Source organism: Sciurus vulgaris, assembly GCF_902686455.1.
Source record: "Sciurus vulgaris genome assembly, chromosome: 15".
Classification (NCBI taxonomy): Eukaryota; Metazoa; Chordata; class Mammalia; order Rodentia; family Sciuridae; genus Sciurus; species Sciurus vulgaris.
This window is the reverse complement of record NC_136476.1, coordinates 86,877,122-86,895,257: the sequence shown is the minus strand read 5'-3', so window position 1 is coordinate 86,895,257 and position 18,136 is coordinate 86,877,122. Positions and strand designations below refer to the sequence as shown.

At 55.6% G+C, this 18,136-nt stretch overlaps 1 protein-coding gene across 1 annotated transcript in view; it reads right to left on the bottom strand.

Annotated features, from left to right (window-relative positions):
• Positions 1-8,083: 8,083 nt before the first annotated feature.
• CFAP77 (cilia and flagella associated protein 77) overlaps positions 8,084-18,136 on the bottom strand; it is a 121,798-nt gene continuing 111,745 nt past the window's right edge. Inside the window, exon 6 of the mRNA XM_079111782.1 lies at positions 8,084-8,339. Coding sequence (XP_078967908.1) covers positions 8,217-8,339 — 123 coding nt within the window. The 3' untranslated portion in view covers positions 8,084-8,216. The remainder of the gene's footprint in view (positions 8,340-18,136) is intronic.

Here is an 18,136-nt window from a genome sequence, read left to right as displayed (position 1 = left end):
GACCCTAACGATGATTTTTGTTGGCAAGGATGGAGACCGTGGGAACATTGTGCCTGGAACATTAGGGGAATGCGTAGAAATCCTGTGGCCCAGGGAGGCCACAAAGGACAAAGAAGTCACACCCCACTCCCTGACCAGTGGCCTCCCCTGTGACGCATATTCTGGGGCATGGTGTTTCTCTACCTCCGAACAGGACCACGCAAGAGCTTCTGAGCGCGAGAGTGCGAGCGTAGACGTCTGCGATTCGTTTCTTTTTCTGCGGAGCCGAGCTCACCACGGAATGAATTTTCAAGCCAGGACTGGAAACGTGGCTTTTGCCTTAAGGATAACGCCCCCACCCCGGCGCCCTCTCGACCTTGCCACGGGCTTTAATTCCACGCCTTTCTGGGGGTGGGCCTCTGGTCGCGCCAGGGCTCAGGACCTCAGGCAGATCTGGAACGCATCTCGGGCCTGGATCCTCTCTGTACAGTCCCGGGTCTGCGTGGGAGCGGAGCTCCGACGCCTTTGCAGCGGGGTCCTACTAGCCCCAAGCTCCTTTCACCGCCGCACGCTTAGAAAGCAGGCCTTCTGCACCCGCCAGTGCGTTCCGGCTCCCCTCCCTGGGCCCCCAGAAAACCCCGGGCTCCGCGTCCAGGACCGCAGCGGAATCTTTAGGCGATTCATCCCCAAACCCAAGACCCGGCCTGAGCATTCCGCTAAGTCAGGCAAAGCAAAAACTTTCTCCTCGCTGGGTCCGGGTTGGCAGTGGCCTCACGCCCGACTCGACTCGCTCTCCCTCTGCGCCCGCCGGCAGATTGGAAGCGGACCGGCCGCCGGCCGTCCTGGGGGCGAGGACCCGCGGATCCCTCGGGACAGAGGGCTGTGCTCGGCTGCAAGCTGTTGGGGAGGCGGGCGGGCGGGGCTGCCCTGGACGCCTCTCGCCATGGGGTCTTGCTGGCCCGTGGTTCCTTTTAGTTTGGTGAATGGGGAAGGGACCATAAATCAAGAGGAGGTGGCAGTGGGTGGGGCCGCCCTGGCGCTTTTCTGGAGCCCCCAACTTGGACCTCTCTCCTGCTTGGGGCCCTTGTGAAGAACCCACTTCCCTCCCCTCGCCCACCCTCCTCTGCTCTCCCAACCTGTGTCTGCATGCCCAGACAAACCTCATCTCCTGAAGCACCTGGGGTCTCCAGTTGTGTCATGAGACAGCTTCAGAGGCTGCTAATGGTGGTGAAGTCCCTGGCCCAGGATCCCAGGTCTTTGCTCTCCTCTGCCAGCCCCTGCCCAAACCAGCACTAAGGAGGTGCTGCTGGAAATGCTGGGTCTTTCTCTGGCCTCTGGGTCCTAGGCTGGGGTTTGAATCCCTGACCCAGCCAAAGTGAAACCTGGGCAGCAGCTGCCACTGAATGGGAACCAGGGGGTGTGGGCTGGGGGGTTGTCCACACCTCTGGGGCTGGAAAAGAACAGTGTGGCCTCAGCTTCCTACAGCCCTGGCCATCTTCCCATCTTCTCTGTGCTTTTTGAATACGCAAGGATATTTAACAAACCATTAGTATACCATCATTAGTATTGAATTATTACTGTCTATTACAATGTAAAACATGCTGTGCAATTTATTTCATTTGGAATTTAGGATCTAGCTTCCTCACAATAGCATGGTTTTATTCCTATTCTGAGATTTCCAGCTGTGCTGAGGTACCGCCTTCCCCCTCCTCCATCATCTGGTGGGTCTGTCTTAGCCTGTCCATAGCCTGAGAAGTCTGTGTGCTCACCTGGGCTCATGCTTCCTTGGGATGGAGCCCAGGACCTGGCATTTTGCTAAGTGTCCAGAAGATCCTGGGTCCATCCCACCCTTGGGCAAAGAAGCCTAGGTGGTAAAAAAAAAAAAAGGGACTACGAGGAGCTGGGCGTGCACCTTGGCAAGTTGCGTAACTTCTCTGAGCTCCCACGGACACAAGGAGGCAGAGCTGTCTCCCCAGCTATTGCCCTCAGCAGTTCCCTCCCCAAGGGCCGGTCGGAGGGGCTTGGAGAAGGCAAGGGAAGAAAAAGCAAGTGTGATCAGGGCACATCTAGGGCCAGGCTCCCAGGACCCCTTAGTCTTGACCTAGCCCCAGAACTGCCACTCTAGCACCCACGGTCCCTGTTCTGGGCATCCTTTTCAGGACCCCAGACCCTTTCCAGCCAGCTTCCCATCTCCTCGTGGAATCTCTTGTTCGGCTTCCGGTCCCTGCTTGCCCAGTCCTTTGATTGTTTTCTTTTAAACATTCAGCCTCTCCTGGACCCAGAGCCACAGAGGGACAGGGGTGAGGCAGGCATGTGCACTGATGAGCCCTCTTGGGAGTCTCTGGGCAACTGGTCTCTCCTGCCAGACCCCAGGGGGACTCCCCTTGGTACACAAAAGCATCAGCATGGGAAGCAGAGGGTGTCTGTGAAGCGGCCGGCTGTAGAATCCTTCTCAGGCTCTTGGCTTGGACTTGGCTTTGGGTCGGGTGGACCTGGGAGAGCCTGGGCTTTTGCCTGGGTCTTGGCTCCCACCAGCTTCCTTTCTCCCAGCCCTGCTCAACCCTGGGGCAGGAGAAAGGGTTGCTTTAGCTGGTTTTGTTCATCTGACTCAGCAGACAGAGCCACCCTCCAGGAGAGCTGTGCTCAGCGCTCTTGAGAGTGACCCTGAGGACTCTGCTCATATCAGAACAGGCACGTGGGCAGCTGGGTCTAGGGCAGCATGTGGGGCTGGTGATGAATGAGAACCCTGGCTCTGGAATCCAGGGCTCGGGAAGTCCAGCAAATCTTTTTTTTTTTTTTTAATTTAATATTTTGTCTCTCCTGGGTTTAAAATTTTTGATTTAAAAATATTTTTATCAGAAATATTAATTACTGAGTTTTTTGGAAACCCCTAAAATTTTATACCTTAGGTGAATTTTGATCCTGAGGTTTGTTGTTGTTGTTTGTTCATTGGCATATGTGGAACAGGGCTGCTCTCACTGAGCTACGCCCCTTTCTAATGTTGTCAGAGGGTCTCACTGGCCTCAAACTTGTAATCCTCCTGCCTCAGCCTCTTGAAATGCTGGAATTACATGTGTGTGCCACCATGCCGGGCTAAAGTCACATTTATTTTTAATTTCAGTTTTGGGGATTGAACTCAGGGTGCTTTACCACTGAGCTACAAACCCAGCCCTTTTAATTTAATTTTTCATTTTGAGACAGGGTCTCACTAAGTTGCCCAAGCTGGTCTTGAACTTTCCATCCTCCTGCCTCAGCCACCCTAGGGACTGGCATTACAGCTGTGTGCCACCATACCAGATTTATGTATTTGTTTTTAAAGCAAATCACTTTTGGAACCATCTTTTCCAGCTGCAAGATAGGATGATGTTGCCCCTGTGACTCTTCACACTTGGTGCGGGTCCTGAGGAATGGCAGTTATGCAATTCACATTTCAGCTACTACCGATCAGAGCTGGAGACTCTCCCTCAGTAGTCAGTGCCCCCAGCCCCTCTCCTCAGCCCCTGGGCCTTCCTACCACCACCAGTTTTTAGGGCGGAGCTGGGCAGAGGATGGAGGTGATAGCAGGCCTGGGTGCCAACCCCTCTCTGCTTTGCAAGCCAATGGGTTGGGCCAGGAGCTGAAGAAATAGCGGGCCTCAAGGCCAGGCTGTTGGCAACCATCTGTGTCTGTTTAGGGCAAAACCCCGTGGCACTCCTGAGAGCAGGAAAGGACATATTGCTTTTCTTCCTCTTCCTGCCCTCTTCCCTCCAGCTCCCCCTGCTCCCTCCCTCTTTTCTTTCCTACTCCACACACCGTCCTGTGCTTCCTGCTAGATGCTCGCAAGTCATGGAGCATGTGGCAGAGAAGGCCCACCATCCTGGAGCTCACAGAATACAGTGGTGCCCATCAATCTGAACCCTTCATAGTGCCGGGGGTGGGGCTCACGGTACAGTGCTCACCTAGCATGCCTGAAGCTCTGGTTTTGAACCCCAGCTCCCCGCCCCCCCAAACTTTGTTTCTAGGTAATTTTCCATTTGCAGATTCAAGTTTACAATTTACCTGCTTTCAGTTCCAGGAACCTGTATAGAAAGACAGCCTAGTTTTTTCCTCCCCTTAATGATGATTCCAAGCATCAAAAGGTTTCCCAAGGAAAAAGAAAGGCAGAAAAAAAGTTTTGGTCCCCAAGGATAAGTGGAAATGAAAGTTCTTGGCTGGAGACACAGACCTGTCTGGCTGCAGTGCAGGTCCACCTCAGTGCCTGAGCGTGAATCCACTTGCCGCTGCCAAGAGGTGCCATCTCTGGACTCCTCCATCTGCTGTTTCCAGCCCAGCACTAGTTTGGTGCTGGGATAGTGAATCAAAAGGCAGACTATCTCTGGATGCAGGGACCTCCTGGGATCTGGAATTGGATCTGTGGCTATGAAGTACTTGCTCTTCCAGCTTCTAGGAGTCCCTGGCAGGCAGTTGACAGGCCCAGGAGCCACTGCTCCTGCTGAGAATCCTTCACAACCTCAGCCTCCAGAAACCCCATATCCCCGCCTTTCTTCTGGGTTCAGGAAGATGGTTCAGGAAGTGATTTGCTTTAAAAACAAGTATATAAAGCTGGCTTGATACCCTGTAATATGAATTTTCTGGTTATAAACCAGGTCCGTGGTGGTCAGCCCTGGGGAGCTCTGTTCTGGCCCTGGTCCTGCTCTTAGATAGTGGACTGTAGGGTCCTTCTGTCTTCGTGAATCCTCTCTTCCAAGGTTCCATCTCCACGTCTTGCATCCCAGCCTGCATCTGCTCCCCTCTCCTGCCAGGTGCATGTCACCATGGTACCATCTCCCTCCCACCTCAGAGGGGCCTTCAAAGAATTTCAAGCAGACCAGGGAAGGGTCCAGACGGCTGCCTCCCTGTGCCTTTTGCAGACATTACACATGAGTCTCTGGTTAATGGTGCATTGCCAAGAAATCTAACCAGAGGCTGAATGCTCCCAAATGTCAACCAGTGGGGAAATTAACCAAGACAGGGGCCCAGGGCCGTACCTATGAGGACCGTCCTCACGACGTTTGCTGGCAGTGATGAGGAGGACATGGGTTGCAAAGGCAAGCCCTTCCCATGTTCATGCTCCTTAGTGGAGACTGGGAGCCGGGGACAGACTTGAACACACAGTGGGTGTCACTGGCCTGTGGCAACTTGTTGACCTCCCTTGAGTAGCCTGTCTCTTTTGACATCTGTTTGTCATCTGTGAAACAGGTGGTGATGGCGGAGGGAGGGCAACAGGATGAACCCCAAGGCCTCCCAGGCTGGAACCTTCCAGATTCTATCCTGGTTCAGAAGGGTGTTTAGTTGCACTCCCTCCCTCCCCCAAGCCTGGTTCAAGGGAGGACAGGGGCTCGGCTGAAGATACGGGGTAGCCAGGAGGGTGAATCAGACCAGGATCAGCCCTGGGGCTTTGTGTTGGCTCAGAAATTAAGGAGGAGGGAAGAACCAAGTCCAGGGAGAGAAAGACACAGGTGGAAAAGATTAGGAACTCCTCTGTCGCTGACTCAGATTCGCCAGCGGGTGGCGCTGTAGGACAAGGAGCCGAGGGGCTCTCAGAGAGAGTGCTGTAGCCAGGCTGGGAGGACCTGGGCGGTGGCTCTAAAAAGTGTCCAAGAGTGTGTGCAGGACATCTGTCACAGCCCTAGCAAGTCACAGGGTGTGGGGCAAGTGGTGGGATAAACCAACCAGAGGTCCTGGAGCGCTGGGGCCGAGCCCATCCTCTGCTGGGACAGGTCTTGGAAAAGGAGGCTTGATAGGGCCACTTGCAGGTGGTCATCTCTCGTTGCCATGTAGGGGCTGGCCCCACCCTTTGGAGCAGAGAGTTCAATTCTGGGTCCTTTAGGAAACTTCTGCCACTGATGTGCCCCTGCACCTGCCACAGGGGGTTTCAGAGTGAAAGCGTGGCTGGCCTCCCTTCAAAATATCTAGCTGCCGGGTGCACCTGTCCCTTTGAGCACACTGCCCTTGCTCCTCATCACCCACGGCTCTGGTTCCTGCTCCTTCCCAGTGCGCTTAGGTAATAAGAAAATCAAAATCTGTATTTACCTGTAGCTTAAAAGTGCCACACCCTGTGCTAATCACATTATATACTTTATTTAAGGCTGTCATTATCTAATTTAGTTTGAGGAAATGTCTTGTGTCAGGCTACTGGCTCACAGATTCTGCACCAAGAGGTTAAGACGCTCATTCAAGGTCCTGCGGAAAGTACTTGGGGAGCCGAGCCCTTGCACTTGACTATGGTGGTGTGGTATTGCTTGCTGCTGCCTGGTTCTGTGGCCAGGCCCTGGGCTCTCCTCTGCCTGACTTGGTTGCTCAGAGTGGGTCAGGGTGGCTTTAGCCAAATGAGTGAGGTTGCGCTGGGCATGGTGTTGCAACCTGTAATCCCAGCAGCTCAGGAAGCTGAGGCAGGAGGATGGAGAGTTTGAGGCCAGCCAGGACACTTTAGTGAGACTCTGTCTCAAAATAAAAAAAGACCTGGGGTGTAGCTTGGGGTAGTGTGCCCCTGGATTCCGCCCCTAGGACTGCAGAATGAGTGAGGATGTGGTTTCCCTGGTGCTGGGGAGCGGGGCCAGGCCCATGGGTGGCTGGGGTCCATCAAGCCCTGCAGAGTCAAGGGCACTTGTGCAACCTGGCTTCTGGGGGTCCACAGTGTGTGGAGGGTGGTCGCTTCCCTCCTAGCGGGAAGAAGGCAGCCGGGCCACTGCTCTGCAGAGAACAAAACAGGCTGTGGAATTCACCTGGGGCTGTTCCCAGGAAGGCCTTTGAGGAGGGGTGCAGCTGAGCTCTGAGTGACAAGCAGGAGGCAGGTGACAGCGTGGGGCCAGGCGTTGCAGGCAGAGAGAAAATAAGCCCGGAGCCCAGGGCAGGCTGAGCAGCAGGCGGAGGCGGGGCCAGGGGCGGGCCTGGCTGCCGCTCTCAGGGGTGATGGAAACCAAGCGAGCGAGAGAGCAAGGGGCTGTGCTGTGGGCCAGGAGGCAGGGAGGTGGCCTGGGTCCTCCAGGGAGCACAAGGCTGGTGGCAGTGGAAGGGGAGAGATGTGGCTGGCCCAGGCTGGGGCTGGGCAGGTGATGGTGACAGTCTTCTGGTGGCTCAGGTGTCAGGGAAGGAACAGAGCGATGCAGGTTTGGGCCCCAGCAGCTGGGTGGATGGGGTCTCAATTGTGACACAGGAAAGACTGAGGCCCGTTTGGTGGGAAATGGAGTCTTCTGTCTTGGTTAGAGAGGAATGACAGGCACCCACCTGCAGATGACAGGTGGGCAGCTGGATGGACAGTCTAGGATTCTGGGGCGAAGTCCAGGTGAAGCTCGGCATCGGGGACCCCTCAGGCTAGCAATGGCGTGTAAAACTCAAGAACTTGCCTGCCCAGGAGCCGTGCTGTGGTGCCTTGGAGGTTGACTTGGAGAGTCTCGGGTGGCCACTGACAAGTCTCAGTTTAGGTGGCTCACTACTTTTATTGGTTTATTGGTTTACAAACAGGGACTCGAGGGAGAGGACAGACTGTCTTTTAAATTTAAAACAGACCAGTATATAATTTGTGAGAAGAAGCCAAAGAACCTGCAGAAAATTGGATTAATAAGCACTCAAAAGTTTGCCCAGGAAGTCCCCGTGGCCTGGAAGCCTCTCTCCTTTGGGAGGGGTCCACATCCCAGGCGACCTTGGTGGGAAGTGCAGCCTGGCCTGCCTGATTGACGGGGCCCTGAGCTGAGGGGTGGGGGCTGTCCGAGTAATAAACCATCAGCTCTGCCTGCTGTCAGGGGTCCCAGAGAGATTATTCTGCTGTGGCGAGACACTAGGCATCCCAAAAAGAGCAATTAAAACTCATGTTTGGAATATGAAATGAGAGCTTTCAAAGCACGTCACTGTCACGCTTTATGCAGGAAACACAGGTTGTTCCTAATGCCTGATGGGCAGAGCTGCAGAATCCGCCCTTAGCCTGGATGTTTAAAAACTGCCTTGTAATTGTTGTTCGTCTGGTCAGGTGAGGGCTTGCGAAGAGAGCAGGGTGAGCCTAGGGAGGAGTCCCCAGGTCGAGGGCCCCTGGGGTAAGGTAGGACTGGCGTTGGCTATAACCTAAAGGGAGAGCCTTACCAAAAATAACTAGGCTAAGACCTGGCTGAGGTGCTTGCACAGCAGAGCCTGCAGAGGTGGTGGAGGGTGGAGCTGGGGTTGGGGAGAGAGCTGAGCCTCCAGGGCATCTCCCACTGGAACAGGCCGTCCTGGTAGGCGAGGGCCTATGGGTGGGTGTAGTTGCCCATGCGCAGGGTCCCCTGGCGCACTGCATATTCTTCATGGTGGGCTTTGAATGCTCTCTGGCGATCAGCCTCGGTGGGGAATGTGTCAAGATGGGGTCCCACCTGCAGATGGAAGGGAAGAGCAGGTTGGTGAGGCTCCCTGGGGTTGCTCCCCTCCTCCCCTGGTTCACCCGGCTCCAGCCACACAGTGATGATAAAAACAGCCGCAAGAGGGGACGGCACCAGGAAGGGCTCCCAGGGAGCAGCAAGGAGCAGGAGACCCAGGGAGAGGGGGCCACAGTGCCTCAGGCCCAGCTCTCACTGGGCAAAGGCCTGCGTAGTCAAGGTCACCTTTGACCTAGCAGCACTGTCGTCCTCCGCTGCTGATTTTCTATCATTAAAAGCCTTTCCCTCCCAGGAATGCAGCCCCACTGCCTCCTGCCTGGTCTGCCATTGGTGCATCAGGGTCAGAGTTCAAGAGGAATGCCTTGTCCTTCTGGGAGGAAGCACTCGAGGGAGACAGATCCAGGGAGTGGCAGGGGCTGCGGTGTGACTCAGTGGTAGTGTGCTTGCCTGGCATGATTGGGCCCTGGGTTCCATCCCAGCACCAGTCAGAAACAGTCCTTGGCCTGCTCTCTCCTCTAAGAAATGGCGGCCAGCTGGGCGAGATGGAGCACCCCCATGAGCCCAGCTGCTTGGAGGCTGAGGCGGGTACTCTGAAAAGGAGGCTGGAGGGAAGGGAGGATGGGACTGGGTGGTGGCTGAGAGCCTCTCCTGCGGTTGTCCACTCTGTGGCCTCACCTCCCAGTGTAGAAGATCCGCTTGCTAACTGAGCACAGCACCCTAGCATGGCATTCCTGCCTAGGATAACCCAGAGGGGGCAGAGGGAGACAGGGCGTGGGTTCGCTTGTCCGCCGAGGCACCCACTCGTTCGTTCACTGGCTCACCCATTCATGCATTCCCGTCTGTCCAGCTCAGCTCCATGCAGGCATGGGCGATCCGGCAGCAAGCCAGCGAAACCCGCCCTGCCCTCGGGAGCCCAGAGTCCAGCGCCAGGAGAGAGGGCATCCAGCTGGGGCGTGTGCCCTGCACCCAGGCCTTGGAGTCAGGGAGGTGTCCCCGGAGAAGAGGTGCTTATGGGCGGGGCTCCAGGGGGATACAGGGGTTCCCCAGGAAAAGAGGAAGTATCCATGCTGGACTGGACTCAGCGGAGCTCAAGTTTCCAAGGGTTCATGGGGGGAAATGGTGGCTGGGTGGAGGGCCAGCTGGGTGGTTCCCCCTGGGTGTGCAGGGCAGCTGAGAGCCCTGCAGTGGCTTCAGGATAAAGCGGGAGCCATGTCCCCAGCAGCCTCAGGTTCTCATCAAACATCCAGGGCGCCCTCGGCCCCCTCAGGGGTGGCCAGCTCAACCCACAGTGCCACCAGCCTTAACGCGACAAAGGGAAAAAGAAATACGGACAGTGGATAAAGTATCAGAAGGGAGAAGGGTGAGGAAGGGACTTGTAGAGGGAAGTCTCTGTGTGCAGTGGTTTACGGACAAGAAACCCAGGCTCAGAGCAGGGTTTGGTTCAAGGTCACTCCACAGGAAATCAGGGTAGAATAATCCTGTCTTAGCCCTCTCCTCCTCCTCTAGTCTTCTGGGTTCTCCTTGGATGAGGCTTGGGGTCTGTGCAGAACATTCTGCTGCAGCTACTGCTGGTGCTGTGTCTGGGGTGCTCCCTGTTCCTTGATCACAGGAGAAAAGCAGACGGGAGCAGGTGGGCAGGAACCCACGGAATCAAATGGTGAGAGTGGACTTGGCTATTCCCAACTGACCATGCTCTTCACTCCCTAGCCGACGGGGACCCCTTCTTGGACTCTGTAGAAAGCCACGGACCCACTTCTTCTGGAAAAACAAAGGTGCCCACAGTCCTTATGTCCAAAAAAGTGCAGGCTGTTTCAGGATCTGGCCTTTGCAAGTCCCTGGATGGACTCAGGCTACAGCAGCATTCCTGGGGCATTCTGGCCTCAGCCCTGGTGTCCGGCAGAGTCCCCAGAGCAGGCCCTTCCACAGACCCCGGTGGCCCCTGCTCAGTGTGGAGCACCTGTGACTTCAGCCCCAGTACTGCAAAACAGACAGTCGCGGTGGCGATGGCTTACAGTTTTACACAAAGCGTAACATGTGTCAAGATGATTTCCCATCTTGGTACACTGTCACTGTCATGATAATCTTTCTTTAAAAAGCTTTCAATAGCTGGGCATGGTACACACTCCCAGAGACTCAGGATGGCAAGTTTACAGACTGAATGTAGGGCTGCAGGACCCCAGGCCCTGAGCCTTTGGCACGAGACTTGTCCGTTTCTTAGAAAGTGCTCCTTAAGGCAGCAAGGTCATGGCCCCATCCCACACACACTTCCCCTCCGAAAATAGCAACTCAGGCACGCGTGAGGAGCCTCGGCACAAATCAGGCCTCGAGCCCCTGCGTGGTCATGACCTGCGGCCCCTGGAGTCCAAGGATGAAGAGCAGGAGTAAGGAGTCGCTGCTAAATTAAGCCGTCTGCGGTCTGTCTCCGCCCGAAGCTAGGAAATCGTAATGGCTCTGGCAGGAGACAGCTTTGCTGAGTGAAGCTGAGTCGCTCTAAGGCCAACGCAGGTAAATAAGAGGTGAGTGCCACAGCCCGCCAGCAGCCCTGGGAGCCCTGCAGGCCGGGTGGCCTTCCCAGCACCTACGAAAGCACTGGTCCCATTTGAACGGGAGCAATGTGCAGATCTAAACGACACCGCACAAGGAAGGGCGGAGAGCATCCACCGCGCAGTACCCCAGAGACACCAGAACATGGGCAGAGCTTGTCCATGTGGCGAGGAGAAGAGAAGTCACACGAGATGTCCCCAGGTGCCCAGTTGTTGAAAGAAGGCTACACAACAGCTACTCCGTAGACTCTGGAAGGGGAAATGGAAGTCTACGGGCAGGAAAGGCCTCTAGTGTGAAGGATGAGGCTGGGGCATCCCAGGCAGCATGAACCAATCAAAGCCCTGAGCGGGAGTTATGGGGACAGACTGAAGGAAAGGAAAGCAAGCCCGTGTGGTGGGGGAGCAAGGGGAGGCAGAGAGCGAGCCGCCTGCAGACCTAGGAGGGGCTGTACTCCGTGGACCCCTCTGGGGTGGCGTCCTCTGCCCCCTGCAGCCGGATTGGAGTAAGAGGTGCGGGCTGCCAGAGCTGGGGGACCATGGAGCCCAGCTCTCCCATGCTACAGATAGGAAAACCAAGGCCCAAAGGTGGGAAGCAACACTCAGGCTCCTGAGCCCCGGCAGAGCAGAGGCCAGCAGCCAGGCAACCCATCCCTCAACGCCACATCCTGCCTGCCTCTGGTCTCCTCCTCACCCCCAGCACGAGCCCTGGGTTCCTCTTCCCTGCCCGTTCAGAAGCCTCTGGGCTTTTCTGACCCACTTGGATGATCCAGTTCACGGGGTTGGCGCCCTAAATGCGCCTTCGATGTTTTGTTGGTTTTGTTCGGAGCTTCGTTATTTTCCTCCCCTTCTTTGAGTTAAGTTCCTTTCCCAGCATCTAGGGTCATCTGCTGAGCCAATTACCTCCTCATCTTTCTTCCTTTCTAATATTAGCATTTCTATGACAGCGCAAGCAGTTACATTTCCTCTCTAAACTCTCTCTCAGCTCATCTCAAGTTTTGAGCATATTTATTTTTGCTCAGTTCTCTTTTAATCTAATATCTGTTTGGATTTCTTCTCCAATCCCCACATTATTTGAAAGTACACACCACAGATTTTACCAGTTGCTTTCGTGACTGAGTTCTTGTTCTTCCTTCCTTTGTTTATCTATCTCTTGATTTTTGGTACAGGGGACTAAGTCCAGGGGTGCTCTACCACTGAGCTATATCCCCAGCTCTTTTGATTTTATTTTGAGACAGGGTCTTGCTGAGTTGCCCAGCCTGGTCTCAAACTCGTGATCCTCCTGCCTCAGCCTCCTGAGTAGCTGAGATCACAGGCCCCTGTCCCTGCACCTGGCTGCATTTATTACTAATTTCTCACATAATGTCTGTGCTTCCACATACGTTGAGGTTTTGCTTTGTATGCTTTTTTGCTGGCAAAGCCTCGGTGATGGGACCATCACAAAGAAGATGCCCTGTGATCTGGCTCAGGAGACAAGTGGCTGTTGTTCTTTCATTTCTGTATTTGACCACCTACTATGTACCAGACACTATGCAGGACACCCAGGTACACCTGTGAGAATGTAGAAAGCCCATGGGTCACGGGGCTAGAAACTAGTAATAATACAGATTCCGGTGCGCGCTTTGGGCCCAGGGAAGACTTCTGAGGAAATAACTCATAGGCAGAGACTCAAGGAGAAGGCAGAGGCGGGCAGGGAAGGGGTGTGGGGTCCACAGCACTGCAAAGGCAGGCAGAAGAGGGGAGTCGGCACCTCGTAGAGCAGGCATGTCAGTGGCCAGCAAACGCGGGAAAGGTGATAAGCGCGTGTGGAACCAGAAACAGCACACTAAGGGGGCGACGCCATTCACGCCCCAGGTTGGTGATAATGCGACGATTCTGACTTCACGGGAGCCGCCGTTCCCCACTAGTGAGGGTGTCATTGGTGTGACCACTTGGAGAGGCATCTGACGTTAGCTAGTGAGGCAGATGTGCGTCCCCCAGGAGCCAGGGGGTCCCTGCTCACAGCTGCCTGGAAGCGCAGAGGCATCCACCGCAAAGTGCACATGAGGCACCCTGGCCATAACCTGACAGAGCGCTGGAAACAAGAGCCAGTCCATCAGTGGGGACGGAGGGCAGTGAGCTCGGGCAGGGGACACTGGTCAGCTGAAACGGACACCCTAGGGAGGCTCCACCCAGCATGGAAGCCCCAGGTACCTGTGGCCTTTGAAGTCTCATGAGCTGACAGAGTACGAAGTGCAAGCTTCAGCTCCTCAGTGGCAGTGGCCACAGTGCAAGAGCCTGGGAGCCCTGCGTGGCAGGCCGCTGCAGTGGGCAGGGTTCTGGCCAACTGCACTGCTCCAGACTTATCTGGACAAACACTACAAGTCTCAGAAACACAAGTTTGTGTGAAAACAGAGTTACAGATGTCACGATGGACCAGAAGCAGGCGGCCACAGGTACCGTGTGGGTGCTTCCCAGGTACCGTGTGGGTGCTTCCCAGGTACCGTGTGGGTGCTTCCCAGGTGGGCAGCACCTGCGTGGGTCTCGCAGAAAGGCAGGCACAGAGGTGGCCCTGGGAGGGCGGGGCCGAGCGAGGACCGCACCTTTCCCTCTTGCTGACAGGAAAACAGGCGGGCATCTTCAAGCACACGCAGGTGGAGGAGCAGGAGGAAGCGCCCCGCCCACCCAGCTGGCAGTGCTCTGGTTCACCTGCTGGAGGCTCAGGCCACTGCACCTGAAGACTGGGTCCTGCCGCCAGCCGAAGCCCAGCAGCCAGTGGATTGTGGCCCTGACCTTGCTAACTCCCCCCATGGCTCCTCCCTGGCAGGCAAACCCATGAGGCTTAGATTCATGGAACACCCAGGTTAACACCCAAGACCCAGAGCTCGCCCTGGAAGCCGGCTGCGGCCATCTTCCCCTGGCCTGAGGCAGGGGCTTTGCCAGGCTGGCCGCTCTGGTCTTGCTGACGGGGAGATGCATGTTGCCTTCTCTTCCTGAAGCTTGAGGCCTCTGCTACAGGTGGGGCTTCCAGCCCCACCCGTGGGCTCCCAGAGGAGGGCACGGGGCTTTGCCCTTGAGCCTGCTCACAGGGTCAGGCCTTGTGTCTGCCAGAGACGAGGCGCGGGGTCACACAGAACGGCCAGGAGGGCCCACGCCCACCACGTGCGGATTGACAGGCAGAGTGGCTCTTCTGCAGCGCCTGTTAGAGTCCAGGCCTCTGACCCCATCCTGCCGCAGGGCCAGCTGACTCTTGGTCCCCTCTCATTAGTCAATGATCCCCCAACACCAAGCCTTCCTGAGACAGGTCTGGGGACCGAGAAGGCAAAAGAAAGGCTTGGAGGGAAAATACCCAGATTTTTTTTTTTTTTTTTTTTTTTTTAAGTAAGAAATAAATCTGCCAAAGAGCTTAGGGAAAAAATGACAGCCATGAGATTTTAGTTTAGTTTTTTTTAAGTGACAACTGCTCAGGTGACTGGGAGAGAAATTTTGCTGCAAAAGATTGAGAGGCTGTCTCCTCTAATGAGAGGCACTTGGAAATTATGGATCAGTCCCAGGTCAGTAATTTCTGTCAAGTTCGGGGCAGCTGGAGGTCAGAGGCCCCAGCAGAACACAAATCCATGCAAGGCCTCTTCGGAGAGCAGACTGGGTCCCCAGCTCTGATGTAGCAGGTTGTAGCTTAAGTAATTAATGAGGGTAACAATCTCTCCTGAGACATCTGGTCCCCGAAATTGTTATTCTGCTACTGGCTCTAATTTCTCTGTGGTCCAAAAATAGATGGAGCAAGGACACAGAGTCTGACCCTCCCTGCTGACACATGCTGTGACTTCAAAGAACATCCAAACCCAGGCTGTGAAAACAAACTTCCTGTCTCCCCACAAGGCTGAGGGCTGGCTCTAAAACCACACCTGTGCCCACTTTGCACAGCTGTGTCAGGCGAGTGGGGAGCAATGACCCTCTGGGGCTGGGGCTGAAGGGGAACCACCTTCATGTCACAGGACAGGGGACTAGAGCTTAGGAAGGTCAAGACACCAGCCCAAGGAGTCCCAGCTACTAAGCAGCAAACCCTGAACAGGAGCCAGATACATGTCCGCTGACTTAACTGGGCCAGAAGAAAACACGGGCATGGGTGCTTTTGAAGATGGGACTCAATCCGCTGGAGTTGGAAGTTGTCCCCGTGCTCTCCGATCATTCCTGGGGCCAGTCAGCAGCAATGGGAACCACAATGGCTCTGTGCGAGCGTTTGCTCCATGTGGGTAGGTAAGTACCGGGCAGGCCTGGCTCTGGACGCCCGCACACCCGCTCACGCCTGCCGCTGCTGCTCTGGATTCTGCGTTTGCTAGGCCCAGGTAATCGAGAGGCAGAGGGGGTGAAGGAGAGCTGAGGACACACCAGAGCCTCCGATCGCCTGTGGCCACATCACAGTGGTCAGTCATGACCCTGTTGCAGTCTCCAAAGACGGGGCCTGGGCAACCACGGCTCTTCCAAGTGAGCTCTGGTATTTGTCAAGGGACCTGATTTTCTTTTTAACAACTCCGTTGAGATATGGTGTATTCACGGTAAACCAGAGGTCTCCACATGTCCACGGGTTGGCAACCACAACCTAAGTCAGCATGTTTGCATCACCCCCCAAAGAAACCTGCCATCAGTGGTCACTGCCCGCCCCTCCCGCAGCCCCGGAAGCCACCGGGCCACTTCCGGTTTCTGTGGCTTGCCGTTTTGCCCCCCTCGGATCCGTGGAGCCAACCTCGCGAGGGCCGTGAAGGGCTTCTCCCACCGCGTGATGTTTTCAAGGTCTTGCAGCCTGGGTGGGGCCGGCCCCTCGTTCCTTCCTATGGCCGAATGATACTGATTGTGCGACACACCACACTGCTTCATCCCGCTGTCAGCGGATGGTCCTTTGAGTCATTTCCGTTTTGTGCCGCCAGGAGCTTTGCTGTGCTCTCGCTCGTCCTGGGTGTTTACCTAGGACACAACCGCGGGCCGTGTGGGGCTCTGCCCCGCCTTGGGCAGCTGCCGAGTGGCTGCAGAGTGCTTGTCGGGTTCTTATTCCACCGGCCACACCGGAGGGCTCCTGTTTCTGAGTCCTTGCCAGCACTGGATGCCGCCGTCCTCGTAGCTGTCCTACTGGGTGCAAAGTGCTCGCTCCTTGTGCTTTCAATGGGCGTTCCCTGATGGCTGATAATGCCGAACATCTTTTCATGTTGGCAGTTTGTTTATCATCTTTGGAGTAATGTCTATTCAGATCATTCGTCCATTTTGAAATTAGGCTACTTATATTTTTATTGCCGAGTTGTAAGATGACTTACACGTCCATGGGTACAGGTTCTCCATCAGACAGATTTGCAAGTACTTTCTTCCGTCCCGAGGTCTTCTTGCCACTTTCTTAAGGGTGTCATTTGAAGCATGGAAGTTTTTAACTATGGTGAAGTCCAATTTATCTGTTTTACTTTGGTGTGCCGTGTTTTTATTTCCCTTTATGTAAACATCTTCATGCAATATAAAAGGCAGAATTTAGAAGTACTTAACAATTCATTGCAATGGTCCTTACGAGGCTAGGATGGCATGTGGCTTCCATTTTAAGTCATGCTTCAGCTCTTGCAGTCTGGCTGTGCTCAATGACCACGTTCTGTTGGAAAATATTCCAAGGCCAAATCTAGGCTCATGAAGAAAGTATGCGGTGATTGATTAACAGGGTCTGCCATGGGCACAGGTGGGGAGAGTGCCAGGGTTTTGCTTTAAGAGATGAAAACAGTCTCCCATGGTAGCAATGATGAATACAGGGCCTGCCTCTCTCTACAGGCAGCCTCAGGTCACCTGCACCTGGTGTGGCCAGTGGGTAGGTGGCAGGCAAGGGAGAGCAGAGAGATTAAAGGAAAGAGATGGGAAGGCCAGCGGGGGCTGACAAAGGCACCAGCTGGGACTCCCTGGAGCCTTGTTAGTGAGAGAGCGGCCCCAATTTGGCATGGGTGCCGGAACAGAATAAGCACTAACAAATGCTCCGGTCGTCATCTTGGGGAGAGTAATGCGTGCCATTTATTTTTCTTTAAATGGTTCTGCTTTTTAAACCGTTCCATCCTCGTTCCGGGTGCAGAGCAGTGTGGGGGAAGCTTGCCGGCAGCAGCTTTCCCCGGGGCCTGTGAGGAAAGTGTGGGCTGTCCTCCCTCCAGTCTGGCTGGCACGCTCCAGGTGCCCAGCCCCTGTCCTGGCCGGGCTGTGGAGGGGACCGAGTTCAGGGTGCACTGGGCTTTCTCTCCATTCGGAGCCTTTGCACCACCGTCATCTCGGCTTCTCTTTGAAACCCTCGTCCCGGGAAGAATGTGACGCTGGAAGCTGCTGTGCAGAGGCCCAAGTGCCATGCCAGGAGAGGAAGGCCCCTTCCTGTCCCCTCTCCAACTCCACCTTGGCGCCCCTGTCTCGCACGCACCCCAGGATGCAAATGAACCGGCCCCGCCATCGCTTGTGAAGCTTGACAGAAAATAATGAGCAGCACTAAATCTTTTATGAGGTCAACACTCGCCTTAGCCGAGCAGCTGTCAAACAAGAAAAGAACTTAGTGCTGGAGCCACAGAACTTCCATCGGCTCATTAAACCCAACAGGGCCCGGGCCTGGCGTGGCGGAGGAGACGAGGGGCCTTCCGTTTTGTGTCAGTAATTTGCGGCGGAGGAGGCAGAAGAAACAGCCGCGCCAAAGGGGCCTGGGGGGCGGCTGGGGAATCGTTAGCGCGCCGGGAGCGGCCGCGGCTCCTAATTGGAAGCATTGGGCATTATCAGCGGAGGATTTGCCTCGGCTCCCTGACAGCTAGTGGGCCCAGAATGATCGCCCACTTGTCAGTGTAAAAGACCATTAAAAACAAACCATTTTGATTTAATTGGAGGCGGTGCACCGTGGGGCCAGGTGAGGAGGCTCGTCAGCCCCGCTCACCCGGCTCGGCCCCTCTCCCTCTGTGTGATGGGCCGGGGTGGCGGCATGTTTTCCAGACTTTTTGCCTTTCAAAAACTGTCTGAGGAAGGCGTGGATGGGAGGCCACGCCACCTGGCAGCGCAGCGGTTGTTTTCAAGGGGGTCCACAGCAAACGTGGCCAGCCGAGCTGCCAGGAAGGGCTCCCTCTCGTTTCGGTGCCCTGATGATGGGGCCTGCTGGCTCGGTTCCTCCGGGAGGGGCCCGAGAGTCTGGCTGGAGGGGCGTGTTCCAGCAGGGTGCCCCAGATCCCGCGTCGCCTGCCAGCCCACTTGGAGCGACAGGGTGCGGGAGGTCATGGTGGACGGGCTCTCCAG